Below are 27660 nucleotides of genomic sequence, written 5' to 3'. Positions count from 1 at the left end.
ATAATAGCGTCTTTATCTGCTAAGTTAGCCAAAGTCACGAAAACTGGCCCGGCTTTTAGTGTAGTCCTAGACGTTGCCCTAGTATTAGAGCCTGGTGGTTTATTTCCATTCAAACGATAGCACTTGACGAAGGGCATTGAATTTGCGTTACTGACTCCTAATTCAGAGAGAAACTCACGAGTAGCATTTTCTGAGTTACCACCTTGAGCAGCTGGTATACCGTGAAGTAGAATATTCTGTCTTTTTGAAACAAGTTCAACTTGAAGACAAGACTTTTTTAGATTTACTACTTCGGTTTTGAGAACCGTATTTTCTTCTTTGAGTTCCAAATTCTCATTTCGCAAAGCCTCAATCCCCTTTTCCAGGATAAGAATCTTCGTCATAAGCTCAGTGTGTTTCTGATCAAAGTACGACTTCGTGAGAGACATCATAAAATTATTCAATAATCTCCCCTAGATTGGCTAATAACCAAATCAAAAATCCATTAAACAGAGACTTACTGGCAAGTGTTCAAACAATTCAAACAGAACAAATATCCTAAATAAGCAATAGCATCCACCAACGCGCACTAGCTCTGAACTTTGACTAAACCAAGGATTAAACTAAGAAAAATTTAACTGTTAAGGCCATTATACCCTTTTCATTGTGACAACCTCTTAGATGACAACAACAGCCCAAAAACTGGAATAGTATTACACGTTCTGTCAATAGTAAACACCTGGTAACATAATAAAAAAAAAAAAACTGCGTCTTCAGAGGTAGCAATAGCGGGGATCGATACATGTCAAATCTCCAGGCAAAGGGTAAGTTTCGAGGAGACATAAAATCTTGTCTTGGACAAGACATCTTGTCTTGAAATGGTGAGGAGAGAGAGAGAGAGAGAGAGAGAGAGAGAGAGAGAGAGAGAGAGAGAGAGAGAGAGAGAGAGAGAGAGAGAGGGAAGAGTTTCCTATTCATCCTAAGATATTTAGCCCCCCCCCCCTGATCAAAGTACGACGTGTATGCGTTTGTCTATTATCGCTTTTTTGCGATCTTTCTTGTTCCATTTAGGGGTTTTGGATATGATCTTTTGGACTTTTGTATTTCGTTGCTCTTGCCAAATAGGTCTTGAATGAACCAAATTGGTCTTGCCAATTTCTGTCATGAGCCCCCTCCTGCAAAATTTTTCTGGCACCCTCGTTTTGTTATTGTTATTCTTTTGAAAAACAAACATGCCGAGTCAGTTCATTATTGGCGTGCTGGTCAAATTGACCCCCCTCCCCCAAAGAAAAAAAAGTTTTAGACCTATCTTTGCCATTAGTTGGCTTGAGATGGGAACTTAATTTCTTCAGACCCATTACCCCTCTCCCATTCTCCCTGGTTACTGTTTGCCCTCTTCAACCAATTCAACAATTAGGCTAACGCCATGGTTGTATTTTATACCGTATTGTGATGTACTTTGCCTTCCCACGATCATGAGGCCTAAAACTGCTAGGCTACTGATCAAAAACTGAACCAAATTCTTAATCCGGATAATCAAATTACTTATAATATTTGTACTTGCCGCACTTGTTTTAGATGAAGCCATCTATTGTTAATATTTTTCGCCTGTTCATTTTTATGTGATTCTCTCAACAGGGAAACTCCAAACTCCAATTAAAGACAAGTAGACAATTAACCCAAGTATTACCCGTCCTTGCCTCGGGTATGTTTCCAGCCAGGGGGCTTAAAATGGGGTTTTGTAGGACCGGAGAAACCAAGTAAAAACTTGATATTTTTCATTAATATATATAAAATTAACGGATTGGTTTAGAAAGCTGAAAAGTTTGGAATAAAATAAATTAAAAAAAGAGCTACAGTTTGAAGTTAATTTTGACTTTTCTGCTTTTATCCATGCCGATAAGAGTCTAAAACATATAAACAACACAATTCGATCGTGGAGGAATATATTAAAAAAAATAGAAGAATTTTCAATCCGGCCAATCAATTTTAAACATTTTATTTTTATATTTATAGTACGTTCGATTGCTTCAAATTTTCCATTTCTTAGGCTCCAGACCTTTTTTAAAAGAAACGCTACCAGGTTTTACATTGGATTTTTTCAATTTTTCGGGAATTAAATACAAAAAACTGGCTAAATTTTAGTTCATTTTTCTTAGATTCATTCAGGCAAACTTCATTTGGCTGGTGTTTTAGATTGGGGAGCAAGATTTCCGTCGTCGACATGAGAAAATAGACACTACAGTAGGCTAGAGGACAATCGGATTATTAGTAAATAGTGAAAGTTCTTTAGGGTTGGCTAATTGTATTGTATCCAGGGCTGCCAAATTTTTTTTAAGGAGTGTGTCATATTTTTTCCAAAAATGTGCTTTTTGTGTCATCTCAGATTCCATAATGTGTCACAAAATGTGTCATTTTTTTATCACAAGTGGTATCATATTTAATTGTCAAATCTTTATTTAGAGTTTTGAATATATAATCTTTTCCAAATCAGTTCAAAAAGGAGTAAACTTAACTTTATCCTATTATCTTGGGACCGTGACCTTTTTAGGGCGTCATGAAAGAAATAGAAACATTCGATTAAGTTAATGTTACACACAATGAAATTGTGTCTGAGTGGCCAACGAGGCAAGTTTACATTTATAAAAATTTTAGGGACAATCAATTCCGACAGTAAATTGAAAATAGACTTTTCGTATGACGTCGTAATCGTAATCGGCTCTATACATAATCGGCTTTATTGGCTAAGCTTTTTATTTACTCAATATGTAAGCCATTCAACCAGCTTCAATGTAGTATTTTTGTCATATTTGTTGGTGCCTTTTTAAGCCAGACGGATTATTTTGAAGGAAACACATCTCTAGAAATTTATAATCTTGTCCAAGACGGGAAACCTCTCTTGTACTCCTAAAAATGGGATTTGTTGCTTATGCATACAGCTTTGGTAAACTGCTGACTGTTTTCTTTTTACTATTAAGTACGTACCAGTTGGCTACATCAAATACTCAATCAAAAAGCCTATCAAGTTCAGATATTCAGCGTGGATTTCGATTTGAAATTTCCGCATATGGCTGTTTTCTTTGCGCGGCTTAAATTTTAAATATGGTGATGGCACCTGTCCTGTATTCCGCACTGTTTGTGTACTACTGCCACAGTTAGGTAGTGTTAGTCCCTTCCATTAATTTGTAGCTTTCATGGAGGTAGAAAATTGAAATTTTACTTTGAAAAAAAAACGAGACTTGTATGACAAAAATGTGTCATTTTTTTAAACAAAATGTGTCATTTTTGTCGATTGTGTCATTTTTTATTGAAAAATGTGTCATTTTCGTCGATTGTGTCATCATTTCGACTGAATGTGTCATTGTGTCACGCAACATCAAATTGTATCATTTTGACACAAAATGTGTCAATTTGGCAGCCCTGATTGTATCTTCAACGACTTTACAATTAGTACAACCCTTCAAAAATTGTTTGAAAAACTATTTTACAGTGCTTTCTTCACATAAAAGTAGGTGAACTTTTAGGTAAATAACTTTTTCTAAACTAAATAGAGTACTGTTTATTCTTTTGTTTTATAGCATAAAAAATACTAGATATTCACAAATCAAAATATAATTTATTTTCTATTTAAGGTGAATTGTTTATCATAAGAAAATTTTCTGAAAATATAAAAGAAAAAGACAGTACAGGACTTCCAAAGAAATAATCGATAAATTAATGTACTAAGTAAGGGGTTAATTACTCTCAGTGGAAATTCATAGGTTCTTGTGTTACAGTGTTTCTGAAAGTTGAACGGGGCTCAATAAAATATAATATTTTAAGCTTAAGGTTAGTATATAAAATCGTAAGAAACAAGTATACTAATTTCGGAATTACGAGTAAAGTTGACCGGTTTAAGTTTCAAAAGCCTAGTCGTGAAAATTACAGGAGAAATATTACTTAAATAAGAATTTGGGACAGAAGAAGGGTGAGGGGGAGATTATACAATATTAGAGAAGAAGAAGTATGATTCATCAGCCCAAGTCCCCCTCTATAAGTATTCTATTGGCAGTTATCTTGGTGGTGTTTTTTTCTCCGTTTAATTATCTTTTTTTATCGTGGTAGATAAAATTTCTGTAAAAGCGTTTACTATCAAACCCTAGTACCTGAGATAAGGTAAAGTTATCACTCTTTTTTTTTTTTACTAAAAACTAAATTCACCAATTAATCAAAACTGAGACTGCTCTCAATATTTGAATACTATAGATTTGAAAGAAAGAGAAAGGTTCTGTTTTACTATTTTTTTTAGTAGAAGTAAATTAATTGTCAAAAGATTCAAAACTACCTGAATTATGACCCTACCCAGAAACATCCTCTCGTTAAGAAGGGGAAATGATAAAAAAGTTAGGGGGGAGGTAAGGCAACAATCGAACAAAAACAAAAAGATGCTTTTACCATTTCTATTCACCGACATGGCTGCCAAATTGACACATTTTGTGTCAAAATGACACAATTTGATGTTGCGTGACACAATGACACATTCAGACGAAATGATGACACAATCGACGAAAATGACACATTTTTCAATAAAAAATGACACAATCGACAAAAATGACACATTTAAAAAAAAAAATGACACATTTTTCAAAGAAATGACACATTTTTGTCATCCTAGTCTTGATTTTTAATGGTAATAAAATAAAAGTAAAATTTCAATTTTCTACCTCCAGAAAAGTTACAAATTAATGGAAGGGAATAGCGCTGCCTAACGGTGGCAGTAGTACACAAACAGTGCAGAATACAGGACAGATGCCATCACCGTAAAAATTTAAACAACGCAAAAAAAACAGCCATAGGCAGAAATTCCAAATCGAAATGCACGCTGAATATATGAACTTAATTGGCTTCTTGATTGAGTGTTTGATGTAGCCAACTGTTACGTACTTAATAGTAAAAATTAAACATCATGCAGTTTACCAAAGCTGTGTGCATAAGCAGCAACTCCTATTTTTAGGAGTACAGGAGGGGTATCCAACCTTGGACAAGATTACAAATTTTCAGAGATGTCTTTCCTTCAGAATAATCCATCTGGCCTAAAAAGGCACCACAAAATATTACAAAAATACTAGATTGAAGCTGGTTGAATGGCTTACATATTGAGTTAATAAAAAGCTTAGCCAATAAAGCCGATTACGTATAGAGCTGATTACGGCATACGAAAAGTCTATTTTCAATTTGCTGTCGGAATTGATTGTCCCTAAAACTTTTATAAATGTAAACTTGCCTCGTTGGCTGCCCAGACACAAATTCATACTGTGTAACATTAATTTAATCGAATGTTTCTATTTCTTTCATGACGTCACAAAAAGGTCATGATCCCAAGATAATAGGATAAGGTTAAGTTTACTCCTTTTTGAACTGATTTGGAAAAGATTACATATTCAAAACTCTAAATAAAGATTTTACAATTAAATGTGATACCACTTGTAGCAAAAAAATATGACACATTTGTGATACATTATGGAATCTGAGATGATGACACAAAAAGCAAATTTTCGGAAAAAAATATGACACACTCCTAAAAAAAAAAAAAATTGGCAGCCCTGTTAACCAATGTGTCTGAGAAGTGGACGAGGCTATCAGTCAAGACCTTATCAGTTATCTTTTTTTATTTTACCAAGTGATCGGAAAATATCGAAAATCAGAAATCGAAAAGAATTTGGAAAGAACATCAAAAGAATCGAATTTTGATGCTTATTCAAAATATAGAATTCATGAAATTTTATGCTACTCATCAAAAGTTTGAAAAAAAGGAGAACGCCCCTAAGAAATAGTGATTTTTATGAAAATCATACCGTGAGATTCAGCTTATCAGAGAACCCTACTGTAGAGGTTTCAATCTCTTCCAGTTCCAGTTCCAAAAATTATAGAGGGGTATATCATCAAGTCCTTTCACCTCTTTGAAAACTCTTCATCAGGAAAACTAGCCACTGGAAACACTATTATCCTCCAGTCAGCAAACAATTAGTGTACACAATTATATCCATAGATAAATTTTATCGATTGTGGGGGTGCCTTAGTTCCATGTCTCCTGCAGTTTAAGGCCGGCTTGTATACAAAACTGTGGAATTTTACACTTTTTGCCAGAAACAAAGGTCGCGGTTGCGTGTTTATTTGTTTTCTTGTTTGTTCTCCCCAGGGGTGATCGTACCCAACCAGTGATCCTAAATGATCGAAAGAGAGCTCATTTAACCGAAAATAGGAAGTTCTTATGCTTTTTAAGTGATAAAATTTTTGGAGAACAGCTATCCCCCTCCCACTCCTTTTGTCCCCAAAGTTATCTAATCAAAATTTTGAGATAGCCATTTTGTTCAGATTCGTCGAAAGATCTAATAACTACAGTCTTGAGGATGAATTGACCCCCTACAGCCCCAGGGGGAAGCGCTGCAAGTTATACAGGTATTTTTTGAATTTTTAAAAAAGCTTTTATTCTGATCAGACAGTCCTTGAGTATCAGTAGTCATTCTTGAATAATTGGAACAAAAATTTAAAATTTAGCGTAAAAAGCAAGATATTGAGGAGGGTAAAGCCCCTGTCATATACGTAATAATTTCCGTTCGTTTTAAGTTTTAATGATGCTCCTTACTTTCAGTTGAAAAACTTGTGTTTTATTAAATTTCATCTAGCGGGACCAAAAGTCTACCAACAGGTGTCAAAAACGAGTTATTTCTACTGGTGCGTCTGTCTTTTATCAACCATACATTTAGCTCCAGAAAAAAAGGATGATGTTTTTAGATACTTTCTCGAAATTTTATTATATTTCAAATACGACCTTTTGACTATTAGGTGGCGAGTGGTCAAGAGTAAGATAGTGGAAAATGATTAATTACCAAATATTTTCTCGATTTTCTTAAAAGGATAAAAATTTCTCAGAATCTAAGGGAGATTTATTTTTCGTTTTCCATTCTAAAAATACTAAAAAAGAGCCCTTCCGAACTAAAACAAGTATTTTCAAAATTGCAAATGGCAATAATTTACCTCCTTTTCCCCTTCCCTAATTTTGCCACTTGTTTACTTAAGAAAGCTCCATGCTCTTGAACTATCAATGAAGTTAAGGTAATATGTTAATTCACTTTGGGGGTAGCCTACTGCCTTCTTATAAAATTGATCTCTTGTGAAGTAGCTTAATCTAGTTCTAAACTTGTTTCAATATTAACATTGATTTCCAAAATCCCCACAAGACTTGTACGTAAGACTTTAGCCCTGAGAGGGGCATGCGGGAGTGAGACGCAACTTTATAAAACAGGAAATCATACAGCAAACAGAAAATTTTAGTGAAATAATTGCTGAAATATGATCTACAATGGGATGGGGGTGGGGTAATTGACCGAAGTCATGGGAATTTCACTGTACAAAGAGACTGCCCTCCCTCTCCCCAAAACCACTACTTGGGGCGAGGAAATCAAATGGATGGAACAGTTTGTTTACCTAGAAAGTGTTCTGTCATCCACTACCGACTCCTTAAAAGACATCAAAAGACGGCTGGTTCTCACCTCCTTATACTTTAAGTCACTGCGCTCTTTTTGGGAAAATAAACACCTGCCCTTAAAACTGAAAATCTGAATTTTCTGTGCTTAGTGATTCCTGTTGCAGCGTATTCAGCAGAGACGCACAAAAGCCGATGACAAGCACCGACTGGCAGTATTTAAAAGTAAATCCCTCTGAAAGCCCAAAAGCTCAGGGGTATCACTTATCTTGACACAATAAAAACGAACAACTACTCTCCTCCTTGGAGTACAAACCATCATGTTGACCTGTGGTTCTCAACCGGGGTTCACATGGACCCTAGGGGTCCATGTAATATTTCCAGGGGTCCACAGGCAAAACACAACAAATTGGGGATCCACAATGATATTTCGGGGGTCCATGAAGAAAACCAACTCAGAATGCTCTTTATTTTTTTAAATTTAATTTCTACTGTAATTTACATTATTTTGAATCAGTTTAGTGACCTACTTGGAATGGATATACCGATTTGGGTTTTAATTCCTTTCGAAATTAATGTTGCCCATATAGAATTATCTTTGCAAGACCCCCTTATCGAATTACAAAGTGATGAAATAATGTGTGCAAAATTCAAAGATGGAAAGTACAATATATGGAAAACAAATGATGTTGCTACAAAGTGCCCTTTGCTCTAGGATAAAGCGCAGTTCTACGTTATTGCTTTTCCTACATCTTATCTTGTTGAAGCGGGATTTAGTCGTGTTTCTCAAATTTTATCAAAAGCTCGCAATAGAATTGACATTGTGAAAAGGGGTGATAAACTATCATTAACATCGAAAGAACCAAATATAAAGAAACTTGTCGAGAAGCATCAACCACAGGGAGCTCATTGAATAAACATGCCTTTTCCTTTTTTTTAATCACACACTTAATTTCAACTACTTTTTTTTCCAGTTTACATAAATAATGTTGGAGTGAATTAAACTTCCTGAGGAGCTCCAACCTCCATGAGCTTTAGTTACTTGCCAATTGAAGAAACTTGTAGAAACTTGTAATATTGTAGTTATTATCACAATAATAGTAATAATAATAATAATAATTATTATTATATTAGAATGTTTTATTTGTATTAAATGAGTTTTCATTTAAAAATAAAGCTTAATCATATGCTATTTGTTTGAAAATTAAAACCTTAAAATTTATATTAGTGAAGAATAAGAAATTGTTCTTATGTCCAATATCTATGAAGGGGTCCACCAAGATAAAAAGAGGGGAAAAGTGGTCCATGGGGAAAAAGAGGTTGAGAACCACTGATGTAGACCATCAAACTCCGAAGCTTCGATGGCTAGTACACGTTAGCGTATGTCTCATGCTTAATGTCCAAAATAGTCTTAGAAGGTAGAATCAATGCCTCTCGCCTAAGAGGAAGACCACCCAAGCAGTGGTGGGAAAATTTTTGTGACCACCCCGTCCCACTACTGCTGAGGACTAAAAAAACATGAAGGCATATCAAAAATATTATTAAGATGCCATTAGAGGATATGTGCAATATTGTAATGCAATATCATTTATGAATTTATATACTTCTAAATTTTAAAGGAGATGAAAAGATAAATATTTTATGACCTATTTGACCTCGACTGGTGAATTGAGAGCAGATAATGGGGAGATGTGCATTATAGTCAACACTGTTTGTAAGAATGTCCATATGAATCTCGAATCTTTAGTATACGTAAGCATCTCGACAGGGGCGTATTTTGTATTGGGGCAGGGGTTCAACTGCCCCTCCCAGGCTTTGTTTTGCCCCCCCCCACTCCACCCAGACCTGAAATCGTCCACAAGCTGAAATTTAGTTTCTTCCAAAATCTCGTAAACTAAAGTAACTCTGCATAATTCAAGCATCAACAGAGACAGACCAGTTTTTTTTTTTTTAGTAAATGTTCTCCTTCATAATACCATACCTTTAAAGCACTTATATAGTACTTAAAAGTACCTTTATGGTACCACATTGCTTATTGTTTTTTGTTTTTACCGTCATTTTTGCTTGATTTGGGAAAATTTGCTCCTACTTTACCCCCCCCCCAGGATTTCGATGAAATTACGCCACTGCAGCTATGGTTTTTTGTAACTTCAGAGAGTCAAAACATATAAAAACTGTCACTCATTTTTTTTCTCCTTGGTGCCTGATTTGTGTTTTCGTTTTTCTTGTTAGTTTATTTATTAGAGTCTTTTGATAAAAAAAAGATGGAGGGGGTGTCAAACTATAATCCATGGAAGCTGTTTTCTATAAGACATTTTGTGTAAGTTGTGCAGATCAAACAGTTTATGATAACAACCCGTAAGAAGGATCGATGCGGCGGGAGGATGTCATAAAGAAAGATTTAAAGCAAATGAGAAATTCAAGGGAGGGTGTAAGAGAGAGGTGTCGAATATATTGGGATGGAGGAAGGGCGTGCGTAGCTGTTTTTGCCTCAGGCGGCTTGATGCTGCGATGAGTTGTTAGTAGTAGTTAGTGCTAGCAGTATTCCTACATAATATTGCCCGAAAAATATTGCCGTGACCTATTATTTATCCATGGCCCATAGAATTTTCACTAATCTTCTAGAGCTTTATTTTAGAGTTCATGTTTGCGATAAACGAAAACTTTTCAATTAGAACGGGGCTTCAGCCCAATCCCTACCGCGACAGCGGTATTTTCCCTGTTAAGAGTTTTCATACAAACTCCCCTTTACAACTTATAAGGATCTTTGTAGGGTATGGGTCTCTCCTGTAGCCCCTCCCTAATATACACTACTACTTACAGGCAATACAGGGGAAAAAATTGTTTTGAAATATCAAACTGACCCAGCGATCCTAGAATGTCGCAAGAGGGCTCATTATAACGGAAATTAAAAGTTCTATTGGCCTTTTTAAGTGATCAAAAAAATAGAGGGCACCTAGGCCCCCTCCCAAGCTAATTTTTCTCCCAAAGTCAAAGGATTTTTTTAAAATTTTCAGATAGCTGTTTTTTCAGCATAGTCAAAACCACAATAACTATGTCTTTGGGGCTAATGCACTCCCCCAAAGTTCCCGCGGGCTGCAGGTTACAAGACTTTGACCAGTGTTTACACACAGTAATAGTTATTGGGAAGTGTACAGACGTTTTCAGGGAGAGTTTTTGCTTAGGGATGGGGGTAAGGGGAAGGAGCTACATGGAAGGACCTTCCCTTGGAAGAATTTCATGGGGGAAGAGAAATTCCATGAAGGTGGCGCAGAATTTCCTAGCATTATTTAAAAAAAAAACAATGAGAAAATAATTATGAAAAAGTTTTTTTTCAACTGAAAGTAAGAAGCAGCATTAAAACTTAAAACGAACAGAGATTATTGCTTATATAAGGGTCCATCTCCTCCTAAATACCTTGCTGATCATGCTAAAGCATTTTTAGTAATTTCAACTATTTATTCTATGGCCTTTGTGATTCAGGGGTCATTCTTAAGGAATTAGGACAAAATTAAAGATTTAGTGTAAAGAGTGAGGTACTAACGAGGGGGCAAGCCCCCAAATATACATAATAAAAATATACGAATATAGAAGTTGATTACGTAAGTTAAATCGTAAGTTACGTATATTTTTACTAGTAAAATGATTCGTTAAAATTAAAAGTTGTAGTTGCCTTTTTAAGTAACCGAAACATTGGAGGGCAACTAGGCCTCCTCCCACACCTCATTTTCTTAAAATAATCCGATCAAAACTAAGAGAAAGCCATTTAGCAAAAAAATTGCAAATTTTGTTTTAATTATTCATGTGCGGAGAGCCAAAATCAAACATGTATTAATTCAAAAACGTTCAGAAATTAAACAAAAAAACAAGTTTTTTTTAACTGAAAGTAAGGAGCAACATTAAAACTTAAAACGAACAGAAATTATTCCGTGCATGAAAAGGGGCTGTTCCCTCCTCAACACCCCGCTCTTTACGCTAAAGTTGTTTACTGTTTTATAAACTAGAATTGAGAGAAATAGTCAAACTTTAGCGCAAAGAGCAGGGCGTTGCGGAGGGAACAGCCCTTTCATATATGGAGTAATTTCTGTTCGTTTTAAGTTTTAATGTTGCTCCTTACTTTCAGTTAAAAAACTTGTTTTGTTTTGTTTAATCTGTGTCAAAAAACGATGATGGCACTCGTAGTTGCAGATATTCTATACGCTCTTCCCGTATTTGATAATCGGGGTGTGTTACCATGCTCAGGGGGCTTCCGGTTTTTGGTAATACCTCTTCTAGCACCCAGAAGAGCAGTATGGGTAGTAAAGACTAATTAAATTTTCAATTTTGTTTTGTTTATATTGGCAGACGAAAAGTCCCTTTCGGCTCTAGTAGAAAGATGTGGTAGGATAAGCATTTTCACCACCTTATATTAAATTTCTTTTTACTTAAGTTTCTCTCTACAGGCTTTTTTTCCTTGTAAAATCTTTCTAATTGACGTTATTCACCCTATATACTTGGCTGTTTTTATTTCATACCATCAAGAATCCAAAAATTTCATTATGTTTTTTTTTTTCATTTTCAGTTGGTAATAGTTGATACATCGATAAATGTTTTTGCATTATTATAGGAAATTATTTTAACCTGCTTGTCTATTATCTTGACTGTGATGAATGAAATCACAAGAAATAATATCGCTTATAAATGAGAGAATACAAACTAGCAAAGTATTAAAAAAGGTAATTACAGAAATTTTGTATCAAGAAAAAGCAAGGAACAACAAAGATATATTATAAACTGTAAAAAAATTGGTACAATTTTACATTAGCACTATTTTGGTGAAAATGACACGTTCATTTCCTTCTTTGCCCTTTTACGTCCCAAATTTTTAAAATGTATCACTTTTGGGCTCTTTTCTGGCATTGGAATCTGGAACAAGGGAGGATATATTCCCTTGTTCCAGATTATGTACTTCCAGAGGGTAAAACTTATAAAACTGTCACTCATTTTTTCTCCTTGATGGAGATACTTGACGAGACAAAAACTTTAAAAAAGCATCGACAATCTGTCTAGTCCAGTTTTGCTTTGTTTTTATAAGTCTGGCAAAATTTTCAGGGGGGAGGGGCTGATAAGTGTTTTCGTTTTTCTTGTTTTTTTTCTTTATTAGAGCCTAATGACACAAAAATGAGCGGGAGGGGGTCAAACTGTAATCAATCGAAATTGTTTTTTATAAGACATTTTGTGTGAGTTGCGCAAATCAAACAGTTCGTGGTAACGAACTTTGAGCAAGCAGCAATGTTGCTCAATGGTAACCGAAACTCAAATAGAATCAAATTTTGATGCTTATCCAAATTTTTTAAAATTCATCGAATTTTACTGTACCAATCACAAGTTAAGAGCCTAAGAAAATTTGACAAATTTTTAAAAAGGGGGGAAAACACTCAAAAAGTCAAGTGATCTTGATGAAAACCAAACCATCAAATTCATCAAACCAGAGAACTCTACTGCAGAGGTTTCAAGCTCCCATGTACAAAAAAGTGGAATTTTGTATTTCTTGCCAGAAGAAAGATTACGGATACGTGTTAATTCTATATTTTGTTTGTTTGTTGTTTTTTTTTGCTTTTTTTTGTTCCTTTTCCCGAGGGGTAGTCATATCAAATAGTAATTGTAGATTGGTAGAAGGCTTATTTTATCGGGATTTAAAAGTTTTACTGCCCTTTTTTACTGCCCGGACTCGCCGTTGATTGCTTTCTAATTTTACTATATTAACCAATGAACTATCTAAGATTGGACTGTCAGTTAATGCTTCTAAATGCGAGTTTATTTATTTTAATAGCCCTTATGTGGTCGCTCCATTCCTTGCTGGGACTGCAGTTCTACCATGTTCTTCTTTAGTTAGTTGGCTTGGTCTGTGTTTCGGCCCAACACTTTCCACTACCTGTTCATCCCTAGTGAATCAAGCCGTGATAAACCTATAGTATCGTTCACAACTTTCGCTAATTGTTGCTCCGTTTTAAAGTATCTACTCGAAAGTCTACGTTTGAAAGACCTAAATTGGGTTTTAGCTGGTGACCTTAACTGTGACATTCTTGGTACCTCCGATAGGTCAATCCTCTTGCTAGAATCACTTCCTAGTATATATCGCGTCGCAGTTAAGAGCCTCCCATTCACGTATATGCATAACAGAGGCTGTTCAAAATCGAACCTGGATCACGTGATCGCTTCCAGTTCCAGCTAAATATCATCGATTGTCATGGTGGACGAAGAGAAGATTGATGATGACTACCTTCTCTTAGCTGTAATTTGTCCTATGAGCTATCTGGCAAAACACTTTCGGCTCAGCCGAAGTGGCATACGAAGTTGAACTGGGATCGTGCTAATGTCCCACTATACCTTGCTACGCTAACTGCTTTACTGTCGACCATAAAAGTGCCATATCACCTGCTACAAACGTCAGTTTCCTCGCCTTCACGGAGAGTTGACCTAAATTGCTATTATTATCAAATTGTCCATTGCCTTAAATCAGCTTCCAAAGCTGCAGTGCCTGTGGATAAAGCTCGGATTGGTACAAGAAAACCTAATTGGAATGTTGATCCTGAAGTAAAACGTGCTAAGCAAAAAGCCAAATTTTGTCTACGTATGTGGATATCATGTGACCGACCATCGTCTGGAGCTGTTTTCTCTGCGAAACAAAATTGTAAACTTGAATATAAGCTAGCTGGAGACTCTGGGCCACCGGAAGGGCGGCCTCTAATTTTCTTGGCCTTTTGCGAAAAAAAATGGTGGACAGAAGATCGCTTCAGGCTAGAAACGTTTGATTTGGTCAAAAGATATTCTTGCAAGAACACTAAGTCATGGACTAATAATTCATTAATTAACAAGCCTTTGTCTTTTGTGCCGATAATATTGAGAGAAGCAAAACTTAAAATAGTGGCTTGGTTCATTTTGGAGCAGAGTTCAGAGCGCGTTTGATCACTGGGCAATTCATACTATAGGAAACATGAGCTTCGCCGCAGTTGGCACATTTCGGAGCCTCTAAGCAAGGATTGTCTTTAGTATTCGATTGGCATCCAGAACATTTAGAGCATTTGATCTCATTTGGGGCACATGGGCAGTGAGCTAACGAATGATGGATACTTTGGCATCTAAGACACCGTCTGGACAATCCTTTGTATTCCGATATTTTAAAAGACTCGTAACCCAAGCGCAGACCTGTAGCAATGGCATATTTTAGTGCAGCGGAATCAAGGAACTCTAAACGGAATGTATGAGAAGAGCCGATCTGGATGGCCTCAACAAGACCAGGAACATCGGAGATGAGTATACTGCTAGAAACACTATCGGGAAGTCCCCTAATTACTCCAAGAGGTTTGCGATCAATCACTTTAGCAAGAATATTTGGATAGCTCGTAACAGCAGATGCGGCAAGAGATTTGGCGGAAACTTTATCCCTCGTAACAACAATCCATCTTTTTCTTATCGCATCTGACTTTACCGACACAATTCCGTCATGTTCGGCGAAAAAATCAAGATTTTCCTTGCGAGAAACGGGGTCTTTTAGTTCTTGAGGCGAATATCTAAGAACGACGGCGTACGAGGGTTTGCGATTGGTACCCTTACTATCTGAGACCAAAGAACTATTTAAAGACGTTGCTGGAATATTGAGGTGAGCAAGCGATTTTAACTGATCAAGGCACTGGTGACTTTGGTGGTAAGGATAGAATAAGCTGACGCCGGAATGCTAGGGACTTCAGAGGGGGATTTCATCACGCACTCTGGAATATCAATATTTTCTGCAGAGCAGCGAGAAAGAGTAGCGATAATGTCCGACAATGAACTATTCTTAGCACTGGGTTCCGAACGACGAGGTATAGGCTCATCTGGGAAGCAATTGCTATATAAAAGTTTCGTAGCGCAAAGGACATCTTCATACGGGAAAAAATCACTAGCGTATTTCACAATCGAATGATGGTCCAACCCCTCATCGACATTGTGCTGAGCAAAATTCAAAACTGGGGAATAATAAAGCGTACTGGTATTCCAATTGTCCATGATAAGCAAATTTCACTCACGACTAGGCATCAGTACAAAATAAATAACAAAGAAAACTAGTTTTTTTTTAACTGAGAGTAAGGAGCGATATTCAAACTTAAAACGAAGAGAAATTACTCCGTATATGAAATGGGTTGTCCCCTCCGCAATCCCTTGCTCTTTACGCTAAAGTTTTTAATTGTTTTAAAAAGTAGAAATGTGGCAAAGAGTCAAACTTTAGCGTAAAGAGCGAGGGATTGTGGGGTGGACAACCCATTTCATAAACGGAGTAATTTCTGTTCGTTTTAAGTTTTAATATAGCTCCTTACTTTCAGTAAAATTTTTTTTTAATTTCTGAACGTTTTTGAATTAATCCATTTTTGATTTTGGCTCTCCGCACATAAATTATTAAAATGAAATTTGCATATTAATTCTTTTTTTGGCTAAATGGCTTTCTCTTAGTTTTGATCAGACGAGTTTAAGAAATAAAGGGTGGAGAAGGAGGCCTAGTTGCCTTCCAATTTTTCGGTTACTTAAAAAGGCAACTAGAACTTTTAATTTTTAACGAACGTTTTTATTAGCAAAAAATATACGTAACTTAAGAATTAACTTTCGTAACAAACTTTTATGTTCTTATATTTCTTATTATGTATATGAGGGGGTTTGTCCCCTCGCTAATACCTCGCTCTTTACACTAAATCTTAAGTTTTGTCCCAATTCTTTAAGAATGACCCCTGAATCAGAAAGGCCGTCGGATAAATAGTTGAAATTACTAAAAATACTTTAGCATAAAGAGCAAGGTATTTATCTCCTCCTAAATATCTCGCTCTTTATGCTAAAGTATCTTTAGAACCCCTCATATGCGTAATAATCTCTGTTCGTTTTAAGTTTTAATGATACTCCTTACTTTCAGCTGAAAAAACTTTTTTATGTTTATTTTTTCATTGTTTTTTTTTGCAGTAATGCTAAAAATCCCGCACCCTTTTCATTGAATTTCTCTTCCCCCATGACATATTCCTCCAAGGAAAGATCCTTCCACATAGCCCTCTCCCCTTAACCCCACCCTCAAACCAAAACATCCCCCTGAAAACGTCTGTACACTTCCCAATAATCATTACTGTATGTAAACACTGGTAAAAGTTTGTAACTTGCATCCCCTCCCCCAGGGACCATGGGGGAGTGAGTCATCCCAAAGACACAGTTATTATGGTTTTCGAATATGCGGAACAAAATGGCTATATCAAAATTTTTATCTGTTGACTTTGGGAAAAAAATGAGCATGGGAGGGGGATTAGGTGCCCTCCAATTTTTGGTCACTTAAAAAAAGGCACTAGAACTTTTCATTTCCGTTAGAATGAGCCCTCTTGCGACATTCTAGGAACACTTGGTCGATACGATGACCCCTGGGAAAAAATCAACAAATAAAAACGCACCCGTGATCTGTCTTCTGGCAAAAAATACAAAATTCCACATTTTTGTAGATAGGAGCTTGAAATTCTTGTTATAGGGTTCTCTGATACGCTGAATGCGATGTTTTGATTTTTGTTAAGATTCTTTGACTTTTAGGGGGTGTTTCGCCCTATTTTCCAAAATAAGGCAAATTTTCTCAGGCTCGTGAAATTTTACATTTTTTGCCAGAAACAAAGGTCGCGGCTGCGTGTTTATTTGTTTCTTTTCCCCAGGGGTGATCATATCCAACCAGTGACCGGTGATCATAATTGATCGAAAGAGAGCTCATTTAACCGAAAATAGGAAGTTCTTATGCTCTTTTTAAGTGACAAAATTTTTGGAGAACAGCTATCCCCCTCCCACTCCTTTTGTCCCCAAAGTTATCTAATCAAAATTTTGAGATAGCCATTTTGTTCAGATTCGTCGAAAGATCTAATAACTACAGTCTTGAGGATGAATTGACCCCCTAAAGCCCCAGGGGGAGGCGCTGCAAGTTATACAGGTATATTTTGTAATTATAAAAAAGTTTTTATTCTGATCAAACGGTCCTTGAGTATCAGTAGTTATTCTTGAATAAGTGGAACAAAAAAATTTAAAATTTAGCGTAAAGAGCAAGATATTGAGGAGGGTAAAACCCCTTTCATATACGTAATAATTTCTGTTCGTTTTAAGTTTTAATGTTGCTCCTTACTTTCAGTTGAAAAACTTGTTTTTTATTAAATTTCATCTAGCGGGATCAAAAGTCTACCAACAAGTGTCAAAAACTAGTTATTTATACTGCTGCGTCATCTGTCTTTTATCAACCATACATTCAGCTCCAGAAAAAAAGGATGATATTTTTAGATACTTCTAGAAATTTTATTATATTTCAAATACGAACTTTTGACTATTACAAGGCGAGTGGTCAAGAGTAAGATAGCGGAAAATGACTAATTACCAAATATTTTCTCTATTTTCTTCAAAGGATACAAATTTCTCAGAATCTAAGGGAGATTTATTTTTCATTTTCTATTCTAAAAATACTAAAAAAGAGCCCTTCCGAACTAAAACACGTATTTTCAAAATTCCAAATGGCAATAATTTACCTCCTTTTCCCCTTCCCTAATTTTGCCCCTTGTTTACTTAAGAAAGCTCCATGCTCTTGAACTATCAATGAAGTTAAGGTAACATGTTAATTCAATTTGGGGGTACTGCCTTCTTATAAAATTGATCTCTTGTGAAGTAGCTTAATCTAGTTCTATGCTTGTTTTAATATTAATATTGATTTCCAAAATCCACAAAAGACTTGTATGTAAGACCTTAGCCCTGAGAGGGGCATGCGGGAGTGAGACGCAACTTTATATAACGGGAAATCATACAGCAAACAGAAAATTTTAGTGAAATAATTGATGAAATATAATCAATGTGGGGTTGAGGGGGTAATTGAACAAATTCATGGGAATTTCACAGCACACAGAGACTGCCCTCCCCCTCCCCAAAACCACTACTTGGGGCGAGGAAATCAAATGGATGGAACAGTTTGTTTACCTAGAAAGTGTTCTGTCATCCACTACTGACTCCTTAAAAGACATCAAAAGACGGCTGGTTCTCACCTCCTTATACTTTAAGTCACTGCGCTCTTTTTGAAAAAATAAACACCTAATCTTAAAACTGAAAATCTGAGTTTTCTGTGCTTAGTGATTCCTGTTGCAGCGTATTCAGCAGAGACGCACAAAAGCCGATGACAAGCATCGACTGGCAGTATTTAAAACTAAATCCCTCTGAAAGCCCAAAAGCTCAGGGGTATCACTTATCTTGACACAATAAAAAATGAACAACTACTCTCCTCCTTGGAGTACAAACCATCATATCCCATCAAAATAACACCATCAAACTCCGAAGCTTCGATGGTTAGTACATGTTAGCGTATGTCTCATGCTTAATGTCCAAAATAGTCTTTGAAGGTAGAATCAATGCCTCTCGCCTAAGAGGAGGACCACCCGAGCACTGTTGGGAAAATTTTCGTGACCACCCCGTCCCACTGCTGCTGAAGACTAAAAAAACATGGAGGCATATCGAAAATATTACTATGATGCCATTAGAGGATATTATGCGATATTGTAATGCAATATCATTTATGAATTTATATACTTCTAAATTTTAAAGGAGATGAAAAGATAAATTTTTTCTCATCTATTTGACCTCGACTGGTGAATTGAGATCAGAAGTATAGAAATGTCTCCTAATAGTTCTTAATTGCTGCAATGGATTTGGTGACCTCATTAAACAAAATGGCTTTGAAGAATAGCTACAGTTAGGGCCTTATGTTTCCATGCTTGATAATGGGAAGATGTGCATTATAGTCAACACTTTTTGTAAGACATGTCCATATGAATCTCGAATCTTTAGTATACGTAAGCAGCTCGACAGAAGCGTATTTTGTATTGGGACAGGGGGTCAAACTATAATCCATGGTAGCTATTTTCGATAAGACGTTTTGTGTAAGTTGTGCAGATCAAACAGTTTATGATAAAAATCCGTAAGCAAGGATCGATGTGGCGGGCGGATGTCATAAAGAAAGATTTAAAGCAAATGAGAAATTCAAGGGAGGATGTAAGAGAGAGGTGTCGAATAGATTGGGATGGAGGAAGAGCGTGCGTAGCTGTTTTGGCCTCAGGCGGCTTGGTGCTGCGATGAGTTGTTAGTAGTATTTAGTACTAGCACTATTCCTAGAATTTTATAGAATTCCTATAGAATTTTCACTAATCTTCCAGAGCTTTATTTTAGAGCTCATGTTTGCGATAAACGAAAACTTTTCAATTAGAACGGGGGTTCAGCCCAATCGCTACAACGATAGCGGTGTTTTCCCTGTTAAGAGTTTTCGTACAGACTCCCCTTTACAACTGATAAGGATCTTGGTGGGGTATGGGTCTCTTCTGTAGCCCCTCCCTAATATACAATACTGCTTACAGGCAATACAGGGAAAAAAATTGTTTTGAAATATCAAACTGACCCATTGATCCTAGAATGTCACAAGAGGGCTCATTATAACGGAAATTAAAAGTTCTAGTGCCCTTTTTAAGTAATTAAAAAATTAGAGGGCACCTAGGCCCCCTCCGAAGCTAATTTTTCTCCCAAAGTCAAAGGATCAAAATTTTGAGATAGTATTTTTTCAGCATAGTCAAAAAACCCAATAACTATATTTTGGGGGCTGACGTACTCCCCCAAAGTTCCCGGATGACGGGCTTCAAGTTACAAACTTTGACCAGTGTTTACACACAGTAATGGTTATTGGGAAGTGTACAGACGTTTTCAGGGAGATTTTTTGGCTGGGAGATGGGGGTGAGGGTAAGTAGCTACATGGTAGGACCTTCCCATGGAAGAATTTGTCTTGGGGGAAGATATATTCTATGAAGGGGGTGCAGAATTTCCTAGCATTATTAAAAAAAAAAACAATGAGAAAATAATTATCAAAAAGCTTTTTTTCAACTGAAAGTAAGAAGCAGCATTAAAACTTAAAACAAACAGAGATTATTGCTTACATAAGGAATCCATCTCCTCCTAAATACCTCACTCATCATGCTAAAGCATTTTTAGTAGTTTCAACTATTTTTTCTACGGCCTTTGTGATTCAGGGGTCAATCTTAAAGAATTAGGACAAAATTAAAGATTTAGCGAATTTCTCGTTGGCTCTTAGCGAAGACACATAAATAAACATTACCAGAATCCCTCCTAGAAAGATCAAAAAGAGAATTAGTGAAATTCACAGAGAAACATTTTTAAGCATAATACAAATCAATAAAGTTTGAATGAACAACGAGAGTGTAAAAGCAAGAGGATGATTCATTAGAAGCATAAATATGGAGATAACAACGATAGATCTTAGGATGTCAAAAGGTAGTTTAATAAAAATATTAACTTTGGAAGTTAAAGATGTTAATAACTCTTTTGAAGACCGAGAGATTCCTCTAAATTCGGTTTACAAGACCGACATTATTTTTTAATTACTCAGTCAATCATAATAATTTACTTATCACTTTCTTTAGGACTACTAATTTTCTCTTCAAGAAACAAGCATCTTCTAGTAACTCTATTGAGATTAGAATTTCTCATTCTTTTATTGTTCAGATTATTGATATACTCAAACTATATGAGAATAATTAACGCGTTCATCTTTCTTAGAGTCACAGTTTGTGAAGGAGCTTTAGGATTATCAGTATTGGTATCTTTAGTACGTTCGTCAGGATCAGATCAAGTACAATTCCTAAATGAGTAAGTGGTTCTTTACCTCAAGTCTAATATACTTAATATTAATATACAAGTTAATATCAGAATTTCATCTAGAGTGGGGAGTTACTCTTTTAACATTGACTTCAGGAATTTTCTTTTTAATAGTTATTAGATTAAAGCCAAGTTGGCCATTAAGCTATAGAACTATCCTCGTAAGCTTGTTTGTCCTCCTGTGACTCACCTTTACTACTCAGTCATTCATCTTATTCTACGTCTTCTTTGAGTGCTCTCTAATTCCCACAATTATTTTAATCCTCGGGTGAGGTTACCAGCCAGAGCGTCTACCTGCTTCCTATTACTTCTTATTCTATACCCTACTATCCTCTTTACCTCTACTCTTTATCATCATTGCCCACACGAGTATTTATTCGTCATCCTTCTTGCAATTTTGGGGTAATTTCACAGACAAGATAATCTTCTTGCTAGCCATCCTTTCTTTTCTAGTGAAACTCCCAGTCTATTTTGCACACATTTGATTACCTAAGGCTCACGTAGAGGCTCCAGTAACTGGCTCTATAGTATTAGCCGCTATTCTCCTCAAGCTAGGGGGTTACGGCCTCTATTTAGTACAGGTACTAAATATTTATAGAGAAACAACATTAATAGGGGTCTGCTTAATAGGCGGGATCTTCAGCTGCTTGATCTGTCTACGCCAATCCGATGTCAAATCGTTAATTGCTTATTCCTCCGTCGCTCATATATCATTCGTTATTTTAGGTATACTTATATCTTGTACTTACACCAACATAAGATCAATTTTAATAATGGTATCTCACGGGATCTGTTCCTCTGGATTATTCTACTTAAGCTATCTATTTTATGCGCGCATCTGAAGTCGCAGATTCCTTCTTACCCGCAGAATAATCTCTCTTTTTCCATATTTATGTTTTTGATGACTCAGTCTTAGCTTCCTTAATATAGGATTACCCCCCTCACTTAACTTCTTTTCCGAAATATATTTTTTTATCGGCGTATTTAGTCTAGACTGAATAGTAGTAGGTCTATCTGGAATCTTATGTTTTCTTTCATCTTGTTATTGTATTTATTTATACTCCAGTACAAGTCACGGGGAGAGATTGTATATCTTTAGCTGATTAGAATACAACTTAAAGGAATACATAATCGGAAGAGCTCATCTGATTCCGTTATTGACTTTAATTTTCGTCTACTGTTATAGTTTAAAGAGAATATTAGTTTGTGGAACTAAAGGAGAGTCATCTCTGACAGTATTGTTATATTTTGTATCAGGTTACATCTTACTATTTACCGGAGTAATAAGTGTTTGTTGCTCATTTTTATTATTCCTATCAGATGAAATTTATCTATTAAAAGTATCCTTTTTGCATTTGGATTACCAAGTGTGCTTTGATTGGCTAAGACTATCATTCATCTTCTTAGTTCTCTTAATCTCTTCTCAAGTTATAATTTATTCTTCTTACTATATAAGAGGTGAAACTTTTGTTAATCGTTTCATATATATAATATTAGGATTCATCTCATCTATGGTTCTGTTGATTATATCTTCGGATGGATTAAGATTGATATTGGGTTGAGATGGGTTAGGTATCACTTCATATCTATTAATTATATTTTACAAAAATTATAATTCTTCCTCTAGAGGAATAATTACTATTTTAAGAAATCGAGTAGGTGATGTACTAATTTTATGGTCATTAGGGCTAATATTTTACTCTAAGAGCTGAGATTATATATTCTTAAGATACTTCTCTTTATCAATTATGCTCTTCTTTATTTTATCTTCTTTTACCAAAAGAGCTCAACTACCTTTTTCCGCATGGCTACCAGCAGCCATGGCGGCTCCTACCCCCGTCTCATCCCTAGTCCATTCATCCACACTAGTGACAGCCGGGATTTATCTGATAATTCGTTTGTCTCCTTCATTTGAAGAGAGAGGTTGTCTTTTACTCGTTGTCATAGGGGCCTTAACTTCCTTTTTTTCAGGCCTGGCTGGGTTCGGAGAAAATGATCTAAAACGAGTAATTGCATTATCTACATTAAGCCAGCTAGGAGTAATAATATTTTCTCTAGGTTTAGGGCTCACTCTATTTTGTTATTTTCATCTTTTTGCCCATGCACTTTTTAAGGCTCTTCTTTTTATATGTTCGGGGGTCGTAATTCATTCACTAGGGGTACAAGATATACGTCGAATAAGAACTACAAAGATACAGTATAAACTGTAAAAAAAATTGGTACAAATTAAGAAGACAAGTCTATTTAAGCATTAGCACTATTTTGGTGAAAATGACACGTTCATGACCTTCTTTGCCCTTTTAAGTCCCAAATTTTTAAAATGTATCACTTTTAGGCTCTTTTCTGGCATTGGAATCTGGAACAAAGGAATATGTCCTACCTTATGTACCTCCAGAGGGTAAAACATATTAAACTGTCACTTATTTTTTCTCCTTGATGGAGATCCTTGACGAGGCAAAAAACTTCAAAAAAGCATCAAAAATCTGTCTAGTCCAGTTTTGCTTTGTTTTTATAAGTCTGGCAAAATTTTCAGGGGTCAGGGGCTGATAAGTGTTTTCGTTTTTCTTGTTTTTTTTTATTAGAGCCTAATGACACAAAAATGAGCGGGAGGGGGTCAAACTGTAATCAATCGAAATTGTTTTTTATAAAACATTTAATGTGAGTTGCGCAAATCAAACAGTTCGTGGTAACGAACTTTGAGCAAGGAGCGATGTTGCTCAATGGTAACCGAAACTCAAATAGAATCAAATTTTGATGCTTATCCAAATTTTTTTAAATTCATCGAATTTTACTGTACCAATAGCAAGTTAAGAGCCTAAGAAAATTTGCCAAATTTTTAAAAAGGGGGGAAAACACTCAAAAAGTCAAGTGATCTTAATGAAAACCAAACCATCAAATTCATCAAACCAGAGAACTCTACTGAAGAGGTTTCAAGCTCCCATGTGCAAAAATATGGAATTTTGTATTTCTTGCCAGAAGAAAGATTACGGATACGTGTTAATTCTATATTTTGTTTGTTTGTTGTTTTTTTTTTGCTTTTTTTTGTTCCTTTTCCCGAGGGGTAGTCATATCAAATAGTAATTGTAGATTGGTAAAAGGCTTATTTTATCGGGATTTAAGAGTTTTACTGCCCTTTTTTGTGACAAAAAATATTGGAGGGTAGCTAACTGCAGAGGTTTCAAGCTCCTTTGTACAATTAAATAAAAAAAAAAAAAAACAGGTTTTTTTAAAGGAAAGTAAGGAGCAGCATTAAAACTTAAAACGAACAGAAATTACTCCTTATATGAAAGGGGCTTTTCCTCCTCAGCGCCCCACTCTCTACGCTGAAGTTTGACTCTTTCTCTTAACTCTATTTTTAAAACAGTAAAAAACTTTAGCGTAAAGAGCGAGGCGTTAAGGAGGAAAAGCCCCTTTCGTATACGGAGTAATTTCTGTTCGTTTTAAGTTTTATATTGCCCCTTACTTTCATTTTAAAAACTTTTTTTATTTAATTTATGGACGTTTTTGAATTAATGCATGCTTTGATCTTGGCTCTCCGCACATAAATAATTTAAAACGAAATTTGCATATTAATTAAATGTAATTAACCGGAATATTTTGAGAAAAAAGTAGCGAGGGAGGAGGCCTAGTTGCCCTCCAATTTTTTGACTACTTAAAAAAGCTACTAGGACTTTTAATTTTTTACAAACTTTTTCATTGGTAAAAAATATACTTAACTTAAGAATTAATTTACGTAACGAACTTCTATATTCGTATGTTTTTATTGCGTGTATGAGGGGGTTCAACCCTCGTCGATATCTCGCTCTTTACCCTAAAGCTTATATTTTGTCCCAATTCCTTAAGAATGACCTCTGAATCACAAAGGTCGTAGAATAAGTAGTTTAAATTACTAAAAATACTTTAGCGTAAAGAGTGAGGTATAACGAGGAGGTAAACCCCTCATATATGTAATAATTTTTGTTCGTTTTGAATTTTAATGCTGCTCTTTACTTTCAGTAGAAAAGAATTTTCTTATTTATTTTTTCATTGTTTTTTTTTTAAATAATGCTAGAAAACCCTGCGCCCCCTTCATTGAAATTTTCTTCCCCCATGACAAGTTTCTCCATGGAAATATCCTCCCACGTAACCCCCGTCAAATCTCCCCCCTAAACAAAAAAAATCCCCCTGAAAACGTCTGTACACTTCCCAGTAACCATTACTATATGTAAACAGAGGTCAAAGTTTGTAACTTGCAGCCCCTCCCAAGGGGACTGTGGGGGAGTAAGTCGTCCCTAAAGACATAGTTATTAGGTTTTCGACTATGATGAATAAAATGGCAATCTCAGAATTATAATCCGGTGACTTTTGGGAAAAAATGAGCGTGGGAGGGGGCCTAGGTGCCCTCCAATTTTTTTGGTCACTTAAAAAGGGGACTAGAACTTTCAATTTCCGTTAAAATGAGCTCTCTCGTGACATTCTAGGACCACTCAGTCAATATGATCACCCCTGGAAAAAAATCAAATAAACACGCATCCGTGATCCGTCTTCTGGCCAAAAAATGCGAAATTCCACATTTTTATAGATAGAAGCTTGAAACTTCTACAATAAGGTTCTTTGATGGTGTGATTTTCGTTAAGATTGTATAACTTTTGGGGGGTGTTTCCCCCTATTTTTTGAAATGAGGCAAATTTTCTCAGGCTCGTTACTTTTGATGGGTATAACTGATCTTGATGAAACTTATATATTTAAAATCAGCAATTAAATGCGATATTTTTGATATTGGTATCAAAATTCCATTTTTTAGAGTTTCGGTTACTATTGAGCCGGGTCGCTCCTTACTACAGTTAGTTACCAAGAACTGTTTGAAAATTTGAAATTTTGTATTTCTTTCCAGGAGGAAGATACACCCTCCTATGCTCATTTTTTCCCTAAGTCACCTGATAAAAATTATGAGATATTCATTTTTTTTTTCAGTCTAAAAAAATCTAATAATTATGTCTTTGATGATGACTTAAACTCCTACAGTCCCCGGGAGAAGGGCTACAGGCTATGAATTTTACCCATTGCTTACATAAAGTATTGGTCACTGAGGAGTATACAGACGTTTTTAGGGGACATTTTTCTTGTGGGAGGGTGGGGCTACTTGAGAGGATCTTTACATGGAGGTATATGTCATGGGAAAAGGAAATTTTCTATGGAAGGAAAGCTAAATTTTACAGCATTTTCAACTTGAGAAAGGAGCGATATTAAAACTTAAAACGAACAGAAATTGTTTCGTATAGTAGGGGATCGCCCCCTTGGTAGTACCTGCCTCTTCACGCCAAAGTTGTTTTTAGCACTGTTAAAAGAGCATTTTGTTCTTTTTGTTCAATTGTTCAATTGTTGTTTTTGTTCTTTTGTTCAATTGTTGGTTTTTCTTTTTTGTTCAATTGTTTTTTTTTGTTCAATTGTTGTTTTTTCTACAGGCTTTTTTGTTCTTAAAGAATCTCATTCTTAAGGAATAGGGACGAAATTTGAACTTTAGCGTAAAGAGCGATGCATTGATGAGGGTGCGACCCCCAGTCATATATATAATACTTTCTGTTGGTTTTAAGTTTTAATGTTGCTCCTTACTTTAAGTTGAATTTTTTTTTAATAATGTTTAAACACAATCGACAGTTTGATATATTTAGTTTATTATTTTGATCCCTTCTTCGTGAACTGTGTTTCTTTTTGGGTATTTACTAAAAATTAGTCATAGATGGGAGTCAAACCCGGGGCAATCAATAATGGGCCAAGCCCATCAACAAACTTATTATCGTTAAACATAATTTTAGTTTAGTTTTGTCACTCGAATATTGGTAAACTAAAAAGAAGAAATTGGATGGTAATTTTAGAAACGATTGTGTTACTTACGTATAGACAAGGTGAACACACTTTTTGATCCCATTTTCTATATTCTTTCAAAATACAATAATCATTTATTTTGTAATGTATATTTAAAGCCCTTAAATAGACCCTAAAGGTATACCCAATTGCTGCCACTACTCGATAAGACTATTGAGAGTAATAGTAGTACGTTGATTATTTTATGCCCCTTTTCGTTATAATAGTCCTTACCCTGACAATGCACCTCGCTCCTTCTGATGGTTCAAAATACAGTCCTAAATGATATTTTCATCGTTGTCTGATTTCTCTGTTAAAACAGATTTGCTGAATTGACTTCACGAAACTCGTGAAAGTAACTCTGTCTGAGCGATTTCAAAGGAAATGTTAAAATTAGATGTCACTGTAAGGTTTTTAAATTGGATTTGCGGATTATCACATTTAAATCACATTAAATTGGGAACGGATTACCACATTTGAAAAGAGCATAAAACCAGGCATCAAGTTGTGGGACCACCTTGTCCCTCTATAAGTAGTGGAATCGTGTCTAAATTACCACTGAATAATGGAGACCCATAGCTCCACATCTGGCAAATGTAACTGAGCCCAGTCTCATCAGCCCGGCGAGTTTGTCTCATTGCATTCAGTTGTCGCCC

General features: G+C 35.7%; 1 protein-coding gene across 1 annotated transcript in view; it reads left to right on the top strand.

Moving 5' to 3' along the window:
* Positions 1-781: 781 nt before the first annotated feature.
* Positions 782-27660, top strand: part of LOC136034247 (chondroitin proteoglycan 2-like) — a 46681-nt gene continuing 19802 nt past the window's right edge. Inside the window, exons 1-2 of the mRNA XM_065715388.1 lie at positions 782-803; positions 13947-14232. Coding sequence (XP_065571460.1) covers positions 782-803; positions 13947-14232 — 308 coding nt within the window. The remainder of the gene's footprint in view (positions 804-13946; positions 14233-27660) is intronic.

Source organism: Artemia franciscana, chromosome 13 (assembly GCF_032884065.1).
Source record: "Artemia franciscana chromosome 13, ASM3288406v1, whole genome shotgun sequence".
In the NCBI taxonomy this organism is placed as follows: Eukaryota; Metazoa; Arthropoda; class Branchiopoda; order Anostraca; family Artemiidae; genus Artemia; species Artemia franciscana.
Note: the sequence above shows the minus strand (reverse complement) of the source record. Positions and strands in the feature narration are given on the sequence as shown.